The following is a 15,065-nucleotide window of genomic DNA, read 5'->3' as shown; positions in this document are numbered from 1 at the left end:
CACAATATTAAGTAGCTAGAGGTGCCCCTGGCTGGAGGAAGATCTGGTCAGTGGAATGCCGAGAGCTGGGTGAGTATCCTCTCATTTACACTCTCATCAGGACTCTGTATAGGAGGGAGGGAGGCAATATGGGAGGCACTAGGGGAGTGAACCGCCTTTCCATCATCAGGCGCCAGTAGGCATGTGCCTACACTGCCTTTTGGTAAATCCGGCCCTGCTGCAAACTAAACACATAATAAACAATGGAGTGTGTTAAGAGTACATTGGAATTACACTTTAGGCTCAGTCCCCACTTGAGCGGACGCAGAACGGCGCAGTAAACGCGGCTCTGCTGAAGATGCGCTGTGCTCCATCGCACGTCCATGCCGTCATTCACGTTCCCCGCCATTTTGTATCCGCTCTGTCCGCAGCCGATACAGACCGAGAGATCGGCAGGAACATGGGGCTCCCCAGTGGTTTACAACAGACCGATTCTCCCTAGCAACAAGGAGGAGGACTTCCATTGCTCCACCATGAACCAATGAGAATCCTTCCTGTTGCTGAGGATTCCCATTGGCCTTTTGCAATCTGATGCAAAGCGCCGTGCTTCTGCCGAACAACGATCTGTTTTACCGACTTCAGGACCAAGTGGAGGAGTCAGCAGTGGCAGAACCAGGACATGAGTATTGGGTTTTGCATGTGGTGACCAGCCAATAGACCAGCCTCATTTGGTTTTTATTGCGTCTGCGCACCCAGCACTTGGAAGCCGGTTCTGAAAAATGCAGCATGTAGGGGGACTCCCGTCTGATCCATGGAAGAGGATTGTATTTGAACGCTAGGATCTACTTCCTGCACTGAGCAGAGGTGTAGAGGACGTATGGTGGGAACCATGTGTTATGAGCTGAGAGGTGTTCGTGAGATGAATGCTGTTTGGCCAATGCAGCATGTAGGGGGACTCCCGTCTGATCCAAGGAAGAGGATTGCATTTGAACGCTAGGATCTACTTCCTGCACTGAGCAGAGGTGTAGAGGACGTACAGAATGGTGGGAACCATGTGTTATGAGCTGCGAGGTGTTCGTGAGATGAATGCTAATTGGCCAATGCAGCAGATACTCACTTCTCCTGGAACTGCAGGAATCCCGGCTTCACCTGAGGCTTGGCATTTTCCAGAGATGTTGGTGCCATAGGAGATGAAGCTAGACTGGGTACCGAAGCGGTTATTTGGGGGATCTGCGGGATAGATGATGCCAGCTGCTTCCATGCCAGGAGAGTTGGGGTGGATGAGAGAGCAGCGGGGCACAGGGCAGGGACTTCACTCCCGGGCATCATACTGGAGATTAGCGGGGGAGACGGGGACATTGGAGAGACTTTAGAGTCTGTGGAATAAGGTGTTTCTGAGCTGCCTTTTGAAGTTCCTACATCGGTCCGCAAGTGGAAGCTGTAATTAGACATAAAATGAACATTTAGACACCGCAAGTCATCCGTTACTTAATCCAAGACTCCATGACTGTCTATCAAGCCTTCCTTCTTGGCATACACTACGTGATTGCCTATCTAACCTTCCTAGCGTAGACTCCATGCTTGTCTATTTAGCCTTCCATCTTAGTGTACACTACACGATTGTCTATTTAACCTTCCATTGTAGCATAGACTTCATGATTGTCTAACTAGCCTTCCATCTTAGCATAGACTCCATGCATGTCTATCTAGCCTTCCTTCTTGGAGTAGACTCCGTGATCGTCCATCTAGCCTTCCTTCTTAGCATAGACTCCATGACTGTCTATCTAGCCTTCCTAGCGTAGACTCCATGATTGCCTATTTAGCCTTCCATCTTAGCCTAGACTCCATGATCTTCTATCTAGCCTTCCTAGCATAGACTCCATGATCATCTATCTAGCCTTCCTTCTTAGCGTACACTACATGATTGTGTATCTAGCCTTCCTTGTGTAGACTCCATGATTGCCTATCTAGCCTCCCATCTCAGCATAGACTCCATGATTGCCTATCTAGCCTCCCATCTCAGCATAGACTCCATGCTTGTCTATCTAGCCTTCCTTCTTAGCATAGACTCCATGCTTGTCTATCTAGCCTTCCATCTTAGCATAGACTCCATGCTTGTCTATCTAGCCTTTCATCTTAGCATAGACTCCATGCTTGTCTATCTAGCCTTCCATCTTAGCATAGACTCCATGCTTGTCTATCTAGCCTTCCTTCTTAGCATAGACTCCATGCTTGTCTATCTAGCCTTTCATCTTAGCATAGACTCCATGCTTGTCTATCTAGCCTTCCATCTTAGCATAGACTCCATGATCTTCTATCTAGCCTTCCTAGCATAGACTCCATGATCATCTATTTAGCCTTCCATCTTAGCCTACGCTAAGTATACTACACGGGAGGTACGTATGGCCTGTGTATGTTTATTTTGACTTTTCATTTTCAGTTCAGGTTTTCTTTAAGTGTCAAAGGTGCCATAGGAAAACATGGGACTTACTTTGAAAATCAGTTGACCTTTCAGTTATAACTGAATGCAACTGATGAAGTGTAAACAAGGCCTTAGTATTAGGTAGCCAGAGGTACCCTCAGTATTAAGTAGCTACAGGTGCCCCTGACTGGTGCCCCTGGCTTGTCTATCTAGCCTTCCATCTTAGTATACTATACACTACATGCTTGTCTATCTAGCCTTCCTTGCGTTGACTCCATGATTGCCTATCTAGCCTTCCATCTTAGCATACACTACATGATGCCTATCTAGCCTTCCATCTTAGCGTACACTACATGATTGCCTATCTAGCCTTCCTTCTTAGCCTAGACTACATGATTGCCTATCTAACCTTCCATCTCAGAGTAGAGTACGCGATTGTCTATATAGGCACTTACTTGGCGTGTTTTACGGCTCCATCCAAGGTGCTGAAGAGTGCTCCACATTCCTCCACAACGCAGTGGAAGTGTAGCTTGTGTAGGAAGTCGCACTGATGGTCACACACATCTGCAGGACCGAATCTGCAGGAAATAATGGCAGTAAGTAAATGCCTGGCATTAGTGTGTGTAGAGTAGCCATATTCTGTGACCGGCGCCGCGTGTTACCTTTGCAAGTACGTCTTCCACGGCTCCGTGTGCTTCTCCCGCTCGAGGGCTTTCATGACTTTACCCAGATAGTGCGTGGATTCGCCCGCACCGGAGTCACTACTGTCCGGGTCGTTCTTCAGGCTTAGCAAGCTCCCGATGCTGGAGGAGGAGTGCTGGAGCTGGAAAGAGGAGATTCAGTAAGAGAGTGGATGGAATCCGAGCCCTGAGATATATCCGTGCATACACACAAGCCAATACGCCCACCCAACAGATGAACGTTCCAATCCAGATGATCAGAAGACAATTTCTGCGCATGTTGAAGAGCTGTGGATGGGCACACCTCTGTTAGGCCCGGGTGCCTGATATTGTGAACTAGGCAGGTATCACTTTGCAGTATTCCTCAATATATCAGCATCAAGGCACCTTGATAAAGGGAGGCCCTGCGAGGCCTCCGAAACAATTGTGGGCTACTTCCTTGTGGATACTGATGGCTCAATAAAGAGCATGTTCCCAATGATTTCGGTGTGCTGAAATATTGGAGGATTACATTTCTGTGCATATTCTAAGAGCTGCCACACACAAGCCAATATTCACACCCAACAGATGAACGTTCCAATCCAAATGATCGGAAGTAAGTTCCACTGCAGACCAATTGGAATATTACCGACAAACTAGACAATTGTAAAGAGGCGCCCTAATCGTAGATAAAAGCATCTAAAAACAGTTTAAAATTGACAAAAACGTGAGGTAGCTTACCTCAATGACGACAAATCTTTGTAATAAACAAAAGATTTATTATAGCACAGGCAACGCGTTTCGCGGGTCCAAGCCCGCTTCCTCAGGCCAATACAAGTGCCAAGCTAAATGGAATATTTTGCCAAGGGAGCCTCCTTATTACCGACAAACAATCGTTTTTTAAGTCGTGAAGAGATCGGACATGCCCATACATGTTGATAAGATCTCACAGGTGTACATGTGTAGCCAACCAGTTGATACATATAGAAATCTGCTTTATCAGAACAAAAGATGAGTCAGAAAAGCTACCCACTGAGTGATCCCCAGTCCGGAAATCGATCAGAATGATCCGGTTGCCCTCAGATCTTCCTGTGTATAACAGGCTTTAAACAGCACCTCTGTCAATGCTTATGGTAGTTATAATATAGGGGTAAATTGTACTAGCGGCTCAGCTGAATGCCCCGAAGGAGGCCATTGCTGAAATACATTCATGCCGTTTAGACCTTTATTCCAAGCACACTGAAGTCCTCTAGATTTCCATTAATCAGATGATGCCTACCTTGCTCAGAAGGGATGGATGTAGCTGGGAGTCGGATGGCGTGTCTTGCCCGTTGCTTTCACTGCTGGGTAACAAAAAACACAAATGTCTCAGTACCAGCGGACCCTCGTTGTCAAACTCTGCTGAATTGGTGGTGGCTGGCCCAGGGGCATAACTAGAGGGGAACAGCTCCCGCAGGAGGGCCCAGAGCTGGGGAGGGGGGGGGGGGGCGCACAACTGCTAACCCCCCTTCCTCTGATACAGGGGACCATACAGGTGTTTTGTGGTTACACTTGTTATGGGGGTGACGATCATGATGGCCATACTTGTTGTATGACCATTGTGAGATGGGCCCCCAGGCTGTGAAGGACACCTGGGAAGGCAAGGGGGAGGGGTGTGACCATGGGGAGGGGGGGGGGGGGGGCATGAACTGTAGTTCTGCCACTGGTGGCTTCTGTGAAGCAATCGCAGCTCCGACTACCAATGTAGGGAAACACTGCACAATACATTTCCTGAGATTCAGGTGATGCAAGGTACATCTTCATTACACATTCAGAAGACAGTCGTGATATGGAAGCTTCTCATAATGGGGTGTAGTCACGTAAATGTACATACTTGTAGTGATGGTCAAGTAGATGCAAATAACTTTGAGTTGTTGCAAATGTATGCACATTTTTATGCAAATGTATGCAGCATGAAAATGAATCAAATCCTGCTGAGGTAAAATTCAATTGGTTCATTTTCAAGATGCATAAACATTTGCATACATTTGCATCAACTTGAAGTTATTTGCATCTACTTGACCATCACTACTACTTGTAGTAAGCACAACTTGCATTGTATATTGCTTGTACAACATGAGTCTTGCTAGAAGCATTTTACACATAGTGGGTGCAATGTGAGTTACTCAAACTATATATAACGCCTGGTAAACTTCTCTGCCCCGCCTGCATGTGTAAATTTTACTAAACTTTTGTGAATACCCCCCTGACATGTATTAGGGGCGTGGCTGAAACATAGTCTATGCAGCTCCGCCCATCTCACCTGTTAATGCTGAGGTCCAAACTCTGTTCCTGAGAGCTGTTCTGAGCTCCGGGTCCTTCCGAGTCCAGCCCCTCACACTTCACCGCGATCCGTCCTAACGACTGCCCGATACCTGCGCCAAGACAATTGTGCCACACACTTACAACAATGTCCAGGTATTCACTACTCGAGAAACGAGAACTGACAGGAAAATAGCACAAGTGTCTGTGTGATGCAGGACTCCTTCTAGTGACATGGAGCCATTCCTACACAAGAATAGTCCTGCTGCCTCTAACACTTTATAATAAGAAAGTTTCCAACTGCTGGGAGGGATTTAGCAAAGATCTGGTAATGACTCTCTCGCTTATAACCACTTCTGGCTCCAAGACTTCTCTAAGACTGCCCCACTCTCTGGAACTCTCTTCCTTATCCTACTGGGCTTGCTCCTACTATTAGCACATAGAAACAAACCTTCAAAACCCATCACTCCAAATTCACTCACCCGTCTCTCTCTGTCTTAACCATCTCCAGTTACCCACATGTCAATTTCCAATTCCTATTGTGTATTATTAGACTGCAAGGTGGATGAGGCAGCTACTGTCCTCCATAGTCTAATGTCCTATTGTGAGATTGTGAGCTCCTCTCTAAGGACAGTCAGTGACGTGACCATGTACTCTGTAATGTGCTGCAGAAGATGCCAGTTCTATATAAATACATAATAATAATATAGTAGGACATTAGACTATGACTATGGTAGGATTAGAGTGTGAGCTCCTCTGAGGACAGTCAGTGACATGACTATGTACTCTGTAATGTGCTGCAGAAGATGTCAGTGCTATATAAATACATAATAATATGGTAGGACATTAGACTATGACTATGGTAGGATTAGAGTGTGAGCTCCTCTGAGGACAGTCAGTGACATGGCTATGTACTCTGTAATGTGCTGCAGAAGATGTCAGTGCTATATAAATACATAATAATAATATGGTGGGACATTAGACTATGACTATGGTAGGATTAGAGTGTGAGCTCCTCTGAGGACAGTCAGTGACGTGACTGCGTGCTCTGTAAAGTGCTGCAGAAGATATTAGTGCTATATAAATACATAATAATAATATGGTGGGACATTAGACTGTGACTATGGTAGGATTAGAGTGTGAGCTCCTCTGAGGACAGTCAGTGACATGACTCTGTAATGTGCTGCAGAAGATGTCAGTGCTATATAAATACATAATAACAATATGGTAGGACATAAGACTATGACTATGGTAGGATTAGAGTGTGAGCTCCTCTGAGGACAGTCAGTGACATGACTATGTACTCTGTAATGTGCTGCAGGAGATGTCAGTGCTATATAAATACATAATAATAATATGGTAGGACATTAGTCTATGACTATGGTAGGATTAGAGTGTGAGCTCCTCTGAGGACAGTCAGTGACATGACTATGTACTCTGTAATGTGCTGCAGAAGATGTCAGTGCTATATAAATACATAATAATAATATGGTGGGACATTAGACTATGACTATGGTAGGATTAGATTGTGAGCTCCTCTGAGTGCAGTCAGTGACGTGACTATGTACTCTGTACAGTGCTGGGGAAGATGTCAGTGCTATATAAATACATAATAATAATAATAATAATATGGTAGTACATTAGACTATGACTATGGTAGAATTAGAGTGTGAGCTCCTCTGAGGACAGTCAGTGACATGACTGTACTCTGTAATGTGCTGCAGGAGATATCAGTGCTATATAAATACATAATAATAATATGGTAGGACATTAGACTATGACTATGGTAGGATCAGAGTGTGAGCTCCTCTGAGGACAGTCAGTGACATGAGTATGTACTCTGTAATGTGCTGCAGAAGATGTCAGTGCTATATAAATACATAATAATAATATGGTAGGACATTAGACTATGACTATGGTAGGATTAGAGTGTGAGCTCCTCTGAGGACAGTCAGTGACATGACTATGTGCTCTGTAATATGCTGCAGAAGATGTCAGTGCTATATAAATACATAATAATAATATGGCAGGACATTAGACTATGACTATGGTAGGATTAGAGTGTGAGCTCCTCTGAGCACAGTCAGTGACATGACTGTACTCTGTAATGTGCTGCAGGAGATATCAGTGCTATATAAATACATAATAATAATATGGTAGGACATTAGACTATGACTATGGTAGGATCAGAGTGTGAGCTCCTCTGAGGACAGTCAGTGACATGACTATGTGCTCTGTAATATGCTGCAGAAGATGTCAGTGCTATATAAATACATAATAATAATATGGCAGGACATTAGACTATGACTATGGTAGGATTAGAGTGTGAGCTCCTCTGAGGACAGTCAGTGACATGACTATGTACTCTGTAATGTGCTGCAGGAGATGTCAGTGCCATATAAATACATAATAATAATATGGTAGGACATTAGACTATGACTATGGTAGGATTCGAGTGTGAGCTCCTCTGAGGACAGTCAGTGACATGACTATGTACTCTGTAAAGTGCTGTAGAATTTATATAAATATGTAATAGAAATAAACACATGAAAAATGAACTGTTTGCTTTGTGACAAGGATTCCCCTCTCTTGCTCAGCCCAGACAGTCAGTGTAGAGGGTTTGCTGCAGTCCTGGAGGAAGGAACGGCTCTCTTGGCTGACATAGCAACCAGTAAACAATACGGTTTGGAGATAAATCTTTGTGCAAATGGCACAATCTCCCACTCGGGCAGAATCTTCCTCCTCAGCTGCACTTTTTATGATTTCACAGCCAGTAATAATTCTGGCAATGAAGAGAGGGAGTAACCTAAGGAATGATGTGTTTGTGGTTTTGTGCAGTTATGGGGTGGAGCTTGTATTCGGACACCATGACTATGAGCTTACCTGCTTCAGGTGAGGGGGTCTGCTTCAGTGCGGCGGCTGCCAGCCTCGCCATCATCGGAGAGATCAGCCCTTTGCTGGCAGAAATCTTTTCCATAATCGATGTGGCAATGGCCGAAGTGCTGTTCTGCTCGCCGGCCCCGGCGGTAGACTGCGGTGAGGTGTTTGGAGGTGCCACGGGCACTAAGTTACCGGTGCTGATGGGCAGGGTAGTGCCAACACGTCCTGCTATGATGGGGAAGAATGGCCCGGGTCCTGCAGGGATGGTAGTGCTGGCTAAGGCTAATGGCAAGGGCAGGTTAGTGGGTAACGCCTGGGACAGGAGTGTTGATATCTTGGTGGTAGGTGGAATGGTGCTGGTGGATTTCATGGTCTGCGGAGAAGGTGCCTCAGAAACGGTGGGAACCAGAGATACGGAAGACTGCTGACTGGTGGGAGAGGCACTCAGACTAGAGTTCTTGCTGCTCAAAGCAGAAAAATCGATGAGATCATCATTACTGGACTCCTCCAGGTCATTGTCCTTCCCCCCTACTAGGGAAGAGGAGAGGCCAAGCACCCCTGAGCTGCGGATGTGCCGCCTCTCGTGTTTGCGCTTGTGTGAGGTCATCTGGCTGGTGGAGGTGAACGTGAAACCACATCCCGAGCGAATGCAGTGGAAGTGATTGGTGGCTTTGCTGTACACACAACCTTCATATTTGCATTCTTCGTATTTGTAGAACTTCTTGAATCCGTCTTTTGCGTAAGCGTCGTCCTTGATGTGGTAGCTCTTGTGCTTCTCGATGTCACACTTATTCTTGAAGGTGAAGCTGCATCCTGGACGCCTGCAGAGAGAACACGGGATAGTCGGGGTTATGGACAAGTACAGATAGAAGAGCGCGTTGCCCATGTGGTCGCCACGCGTGGTTATTATTACCTGCAGTGGAAGTGGGTGGTTTTCTGGCCGTAGAACTGACACTCCACCGTCCCGCAGTCCTCGGTGGCCCTGAAGCGCTGGAAGCCATCGTTAATTAACTGGGTGTTCTTCTTGTGGAAGTTCTCATGTGTCATCACATCTGAGGTGCTTGTGTAGACTTTGTTACATCCCACCTGAGGAGAATAACAGCAAAACCAGTCAGTGCCAAGGTCACTGGTCTAGCTATGTATGAAGGACACTTCAGAAGAACAAGCTTACATTTTGTAACATTATTTATTTCATAGTCTTGTTACTAGGAGTAGGTCGGAATAAGCTTTGGCACAACTTTTTGCCGGGACTCGCAGCTCATCGGCAGTTCTACGGTCTCAGTAATAATTTCCAAGTAATTTCCATGTTTCAGAGATGTGTATATTGCACTTACTGATAATCTACCCTCAGCTCTACAACTTGTCTTTAATTTGCGTTTTTGCAGCCTTTTCCTTGTCACTTATATGTCCAGAATCAACCTCCTCCTCTTTCCTAACCGACACCTGACACAAAGCCGTACTGAACTTTAACCCTAACCTTTACCTAACAGAGTTCCTCCAGACACCTAACCCTAACCTCCTCCTGACATCTAACCCTTCAAGCCCCCCCCCCCCCCAAACAGCTAACACTGACCTCACCCTAACAAAGTCCCTCCTGACACCTAACCCTAACCTGCTCTCGCAACATACAGCCCTTCCTTAGGCTTAACCCTAACCACTCTGTACCCCCCCTTCCCCACCTCGTCCTGATACCTATCCTAACTTTTAAACTTTTTAAGGCTAAATATAACCTCTTCCACCCTATTTCTCTAAAACTGGCCATGCTAAAATGACTTCACTATAGCTAATTTTTGCCTTCTGGTATCTTCACTCTTGACACTAATTCCAGTAGCTGAACAGGTGTGGGTGAGGGGAGGTATCTGTAGTTTTTGTATTGGCATGTATGCACAGCAGCCGGTAGCCATCACTTGGGCACATAATATCCGCACCCGAATAATACTCCTGGTGCTACTAGTCAGTTATGGCTGTCCTCACGGTGCCCCGATTACCTGATGTATCCAAGACCGTCACCCAGCACCCGCTGCTGTTCAGGGGAGTTTGAAAAAGACAAGATATTCCTGGAGGTCTACAAAAAACAGTTGAACGTGAACGAAAAAACCCAGTGCGAGGCCAAGTACAAAGTCCTCACGTCACTAATGGAATGTTCAACTTGTCTTTCCCTCTGGCATCTGTCTTCCAGCAAAGCGGGCAACTTTGCCATATTGAGTCAAAAAAAAAGCGTGGAATCTGAAAATGCAGCATCTGAAGGGGGAAAGTGGGAGCCAAGTGCCAGGGTCTGCACCATCTCACAAGTCAAAGAGAGAACAGAAGTCCCTCCCGTGCCTTCCACCGCACACTCTGCCGCTCTCCCAGCAGGTTGACGAGGACAGACAATAACAGAACCTTCTGACAAATACCCAAAAATCTCCCCAGCTGTTTGCTCTACAGAAGCGCTCGCGCCGGTGACACCTTGAAAAGAAGCAGACCCCCACCACGGGATCAGGCAGAAAAAAAAAAAGAATTAAACAAAAAGCTGCACGGGAATAATTCGCAATGTGGCACTTGCTTCTAAAGCTTGAAAAATGTGGGCTTTGTATAAACAAGGAACTGAAATTTATCCACACCAATTATGGACATAACCAAAGTGCGTCCGACACAAATCTCGTAGCCTGAGCTCCTCACACCTATCGTTATAGAAGAACACGTAGGAACAATGCGAGGAGGTCGGACGCACGGGCTGCGCTACCGATCCTTCAATCACCACTAAAGATTATTAAAGTGAACCTCCAGACTAAAAATCGACTCCGCAGCACTGAAAAGGCCTGGTGTTTCTTTAACAGTTTCACAGCATCAGAACTTTGTTTCTCTTATACAAGCCTCATTTTTAGCTGCACAGAAGAAAACTGCCCGGGCATTTTTCCCCTGATGCTGTGCAAAGCATGATGGGATTTCTGATGTTGTTGTACTCGTTTTAGTGCAATTTTTTTTTTATTTTGAATTTGACATTTGAAGCCTAGCGCATGCAGCTGGGAGGGGTTATCAGGACACAGGACGGTTGGAACTGTGTCTCATGCTCCCTGTCACCTGCTTTAAACCAAAAAGATGGCAGCCCCCATGACAAAGATGGCAGCCGCCATGAATCACAAACATTTGCCTGTTCTTTTAAAACAGAGTGGGTCCAAAATTATATTACCTCTCTATTCTAATTAACATAACTAATGTAACTTAATGACAGTATGTTTGTTTAGGCTGAAGTTCCCCTTTAACCGTTTCATGGCAGTTATGGAGCTAAAAAAACTACAAAGGCTGCCGCTATAATCTCACCTATGAATAGGAACATTTTATTCTATCTCAACTGTGAAAACACTGTCTGAACCCGTCACCCTCAAAGCACTGTCCAACTTACTATGCTGTGTAATTGGCGTGCGCTGGATCCCGTCACTCAGGTCTACTTAGAAACAAAATTCAGAACATGAAATGTACATGCGTCGTTCTAAAAATATGTTATTTCATTAAGCTTTCCCTAAAGTCCCAACTGTTGCCTGGACCCTGAACTTTTATCACTAGCAATTCATGGCTGCTCAATGTACCAAAGTGGTGACAAGCTTGCTGCAAAGCATGATGGGAGCTGAGCAGCTGGAGGGCAACTCCACTAAGAGAACAGGCATTTGACTGATAGGCAGCACCCTGAAACCCCGCCCCATTCCCTGCCTGAAGTGATGCATAGGCTGCCTGTTAGCAGCTTACACAGTCCCTACTCTGAGAGAGTATAATTTGAAATAAAGCAAGCCTGCCTTGAGGAATCTCGACATATACCTAAGTAGAGGGAAAGCTCTGGCTACCATAGAGCAGGCTTTCTCAACTCAGTCTTTAAGTACCACCAACAGTGCATGTGTTGTGGAAATCCACAGAGGTAGCTGATGAGCTCCGCTGAGACACTAATTACCTCACCTGTGCATTTTTTCTGTAAAACATGCACTGTTGGGAGTACTTGAAGACTGAGTTGAGAAAGTAAGCCTTCCCGTTCCTCACTCCATCTTGTCCTTCCAGTGCTGCCCCCTGCTGAACTGCTGCAACCGGCTGTGTCTTCGGTACTCCTCAGGGGACGGCCCATACATACTGCACACGTGCCAGTCAATACGGATCCCACATCCTCGGAAGTACTCGGGCATGCAAGAACTTCCAAAGACTCCCCGAGGAGTGCCAAACAGTATCTTACCCAGCAAGTTAAATGACTTTACTGGGGTATAGCGCTGGAACAACGTGACAGTATGTGTGCATCTTTGTTGGTATGTCTTTAAGTGTATATATATTAAAAAAGGTGAAGCTAATCTATGAAAGACTCGTTACATGCAAAGCGAGATATTCCAAGCCTTTATTTGTTATAACGTTGCTGATTATGGCTTACAGCTTATGGAAAGCCCACAATCAGATTCTCAGCCTATTAGAATATTGTGAGAATGTTCAATATTCTCGGCTCAAAGTGTCCGACTCTAATCAGCTAATTCCTCCAAAACACCTGCAAAAAGCTCCTATTTCATACATTAGATTCACCTTTTAAAGAGGCACTATGGCGAAAAATTGTAAAATTTAAAATATGTGCAAACAGACAAATAAGAAGTTTGTTTTTTCCAGAGTAAAATGAGCCATAAATTACTTTTCTCTTATGTTGCTGTCACTTACAGTAGGTAGTAGAAACCTGACAGAACCAACAGGTTTTGGACTAGTCCATCTCTTCATGGGGGATTCTCAGCAAGGCTTTTATTCTTTATAAAGATATTCCCTAAAACGGATTTAAACAATGATGCTGGCCAGCCTCCCTGCTCGCTACACAGTTTTTTGGCAGTTGGACAGAGCAACTGCCATTCACTAAGTGCTTTTGAAAATAAATAAATCCCCAAGAATCCCCTATGAAGAGATGAACTAGTCCAAAACCTGTCACTTCTGTCAGATTTCTACTACCTGTAAGTGACAGCAACATAGGAGAAAAGTAATTTATGGCTCATTTTACTCTGGAAAAAATGCACTTCTTATTTGTATAGGTCTGCACATATTTTAAATGTTACAGTTTTTCGCAGTAGTGGTCCTGTAAGGATGGAGAGCGAGTTGAACGCCCGGGAAAAGGCTGGAATGATACAGAGCATTAGTCAGGCTGTGTGAGGAAGACGGGACAGATGTCACCTTGCGCAGCGTACAGGAAGGTGTTGTCTCGGCACTGGGCTAGATGGAACCTGCATGCAGCATCAAAGCACTGGGAGTCACCCGATCACACTGATGGCTCTGGGTGGGGTGTATTTGTGTCCTGGATAATAAAGCAGGGAGCTGGTTTTATGTGTATCCAGCACATCTGATGTGTGGCTTACATGTTTGCTGTATACTTCAGAAGAACGGGGTCTGGTTTATCCTCGGACTCTGCGCACATTTTATATGCGATTTTTACGAGAGTCCACTCCGTGCTTCAGTTACTTTTTTAAGTTTGCTGTAAACAACGTACAATTTTCACCTAAAAGTCTGTTGTATAGGAAGCTGGTAGATTACGCGCTGTGCGTCCAAACTGATCACACCTGCTAACGCTCTAACTGGCATGCGCTAAACCCAATCACATTGTTAGCAGCAGCCGACATTATGGGGCAGGTTATTGCAAAGGTCCCCACACATATTAGATAAAAGTCATCATTCAAATGACAAGTAGTTTAAACAATGTTGTTCACGCACACTGATATTACAAACTATTACGTTGTTCAAAAATTGTGACATTTCATACAACATGTGCGCACGTTCTGGGTCAACGACCGACCTCTATACACCTGCCAACTGCACGATCTCTGCCCAACAGTTGTCAGAGTTGATCTGCCAGTTGGATTGGGCAGAATACACGATTTCAGTCAATTGACGTTTAGCTACAATTTTTACAAGGATTATCTCCGAAACTGTGAAATCTGTAGTTCGTTAGACGTTTTAAATGACTTTTTTTGTAACGTGTGTACAAGGCTTTAGACATTCTAAGGAGTTTAGCTTAGGGGTGGGTTTCGTTGTCAGGAAGGGGTCCAGCAGATGGTCAGAGTTAAGCATCAGGATGGAGATTTAGCATTAGGAGGCTGCAGGTTAGGCAATATATGGGAATGTGTGGCCAAACCGGTGCCACACACCCCAAACAGCAAAGTATCTGCAATCGTCTTACAAATACTCTACTAAAGGTAATCACTTTTCTGCACCCAGCCTGGCAGTGCTGAAGCCTTATGGAGCTTATTAAACGAGCTTTGAGTATGAGAGATCCACAGGCATGATTTCATGAAGAGCGTTCATAGCAAAGACGTTATACATAGAGCTCATGTTACAACTAGAGGATCCCAGCATGGTACAACTCATGACTGTGTGAGTCCAGAGTTTAACCCCACTGAAAGCACTATCTGCAAAGTGTGCTTATGAAAGCCCTCAATCTTCTTACTTTTACTTTGAGTACCTCAAGCAATGCTTATAGGGAACCCGAGGTGAGAGAGATATGGAGGATGCCATATTTATTTCCTTTTAAACAATGGACATGGCCTGGCTATCCTGCTAAAACTCTGCCTCTAATACGCTAAGCCATAGACCCTGGAACAAGCACGCAGATCAGGTGCTCTGACTGAAGTGTGACTGGATTAGCTGCATGCTTGTTACAGGTGTGTGATTCAGACACTATTGCAACCTAAGAGATCAGCAGGACAGCCAGGCAAGGTATTGTTTAACAGGAAATAAATATGGCAGCCACTATATCCCTCTCACCTCAGGTTCCATTTAAATTGTATTAACACCATCCATAAGATTGCCCTACACAAGTGATGTCCCTACTGGTAGAAGTCTGT

At 45.2% G+C, this 15,065-nt stretch overlaps 1 protein-coding gene across 10 annotated transcripts in view; it reads right to left on the bottom strand.

Annotated features, from left to right (window-relative positions):
• CASZ1 (castor zinc finger 1) overlaps positions 1-15,065 on the bottom strand; it is a 440,241-nt gene that overhangs the window by 15,495 nt on the left and 409,681 nt on the right. For 9 of the 10 annotated variants that reach the window (XM_068238779.1, XM_068238777.1, XM_068238778.1 and 6 more), the window contains 7 exons: positions 9,155-9,327; positions 8,245-9,062; positions 5,363-5,474; positions 4,340-4,403; positions 3,064-3,224; positions 2,857-2,979; positions 1,097-1,417 (listed from right to left, as the gene is read on the bottom strand). In XM_068238779.1, coding sequence (XP_068094880.1) covers positions 1,097-1,417; positions 2,857-2,979; positions 3,064-3,224; positions 4,340-4,403; positions 5,363-5,474; positions 8,245-9,062; positions 9,155-9,327 — 1,772 coding nt within the window. The remainder of the gene's footprint in view (positions 1-1,096; positions 1,418-2,856; positions 2,980-3,063; positions 3,225-4,339; positions 4,404-5,362; positions 5,475-8,244; positions 9,063-9,154; positions 9,328-15,065) is intronic. The other variant, XM_068238774.1, reaches the window with a different exon arrangement.

Source organism: Hyperolius riggenbachi, chromosome 6 (assembly GCF_040937935.1).
Source record: "Hyperolius riggenbachi isolate aHypRig1 chromosome 6, aHypRig1.pri, whole genome shotgun sequence".
Classification (NCBI taxonomy): domain Eukaryota; kingdom Metazoa; phylum Chordata; class Amphibia; order Anura; family Hyperoliidae; genus Hyperolius; species Hyperolius riggenbachi.
The sequence above is the reverse complement of the archived record's forward strand: the minus strand, read 5'-3'. Positions and strand labels throughout refer to the sequence as shown.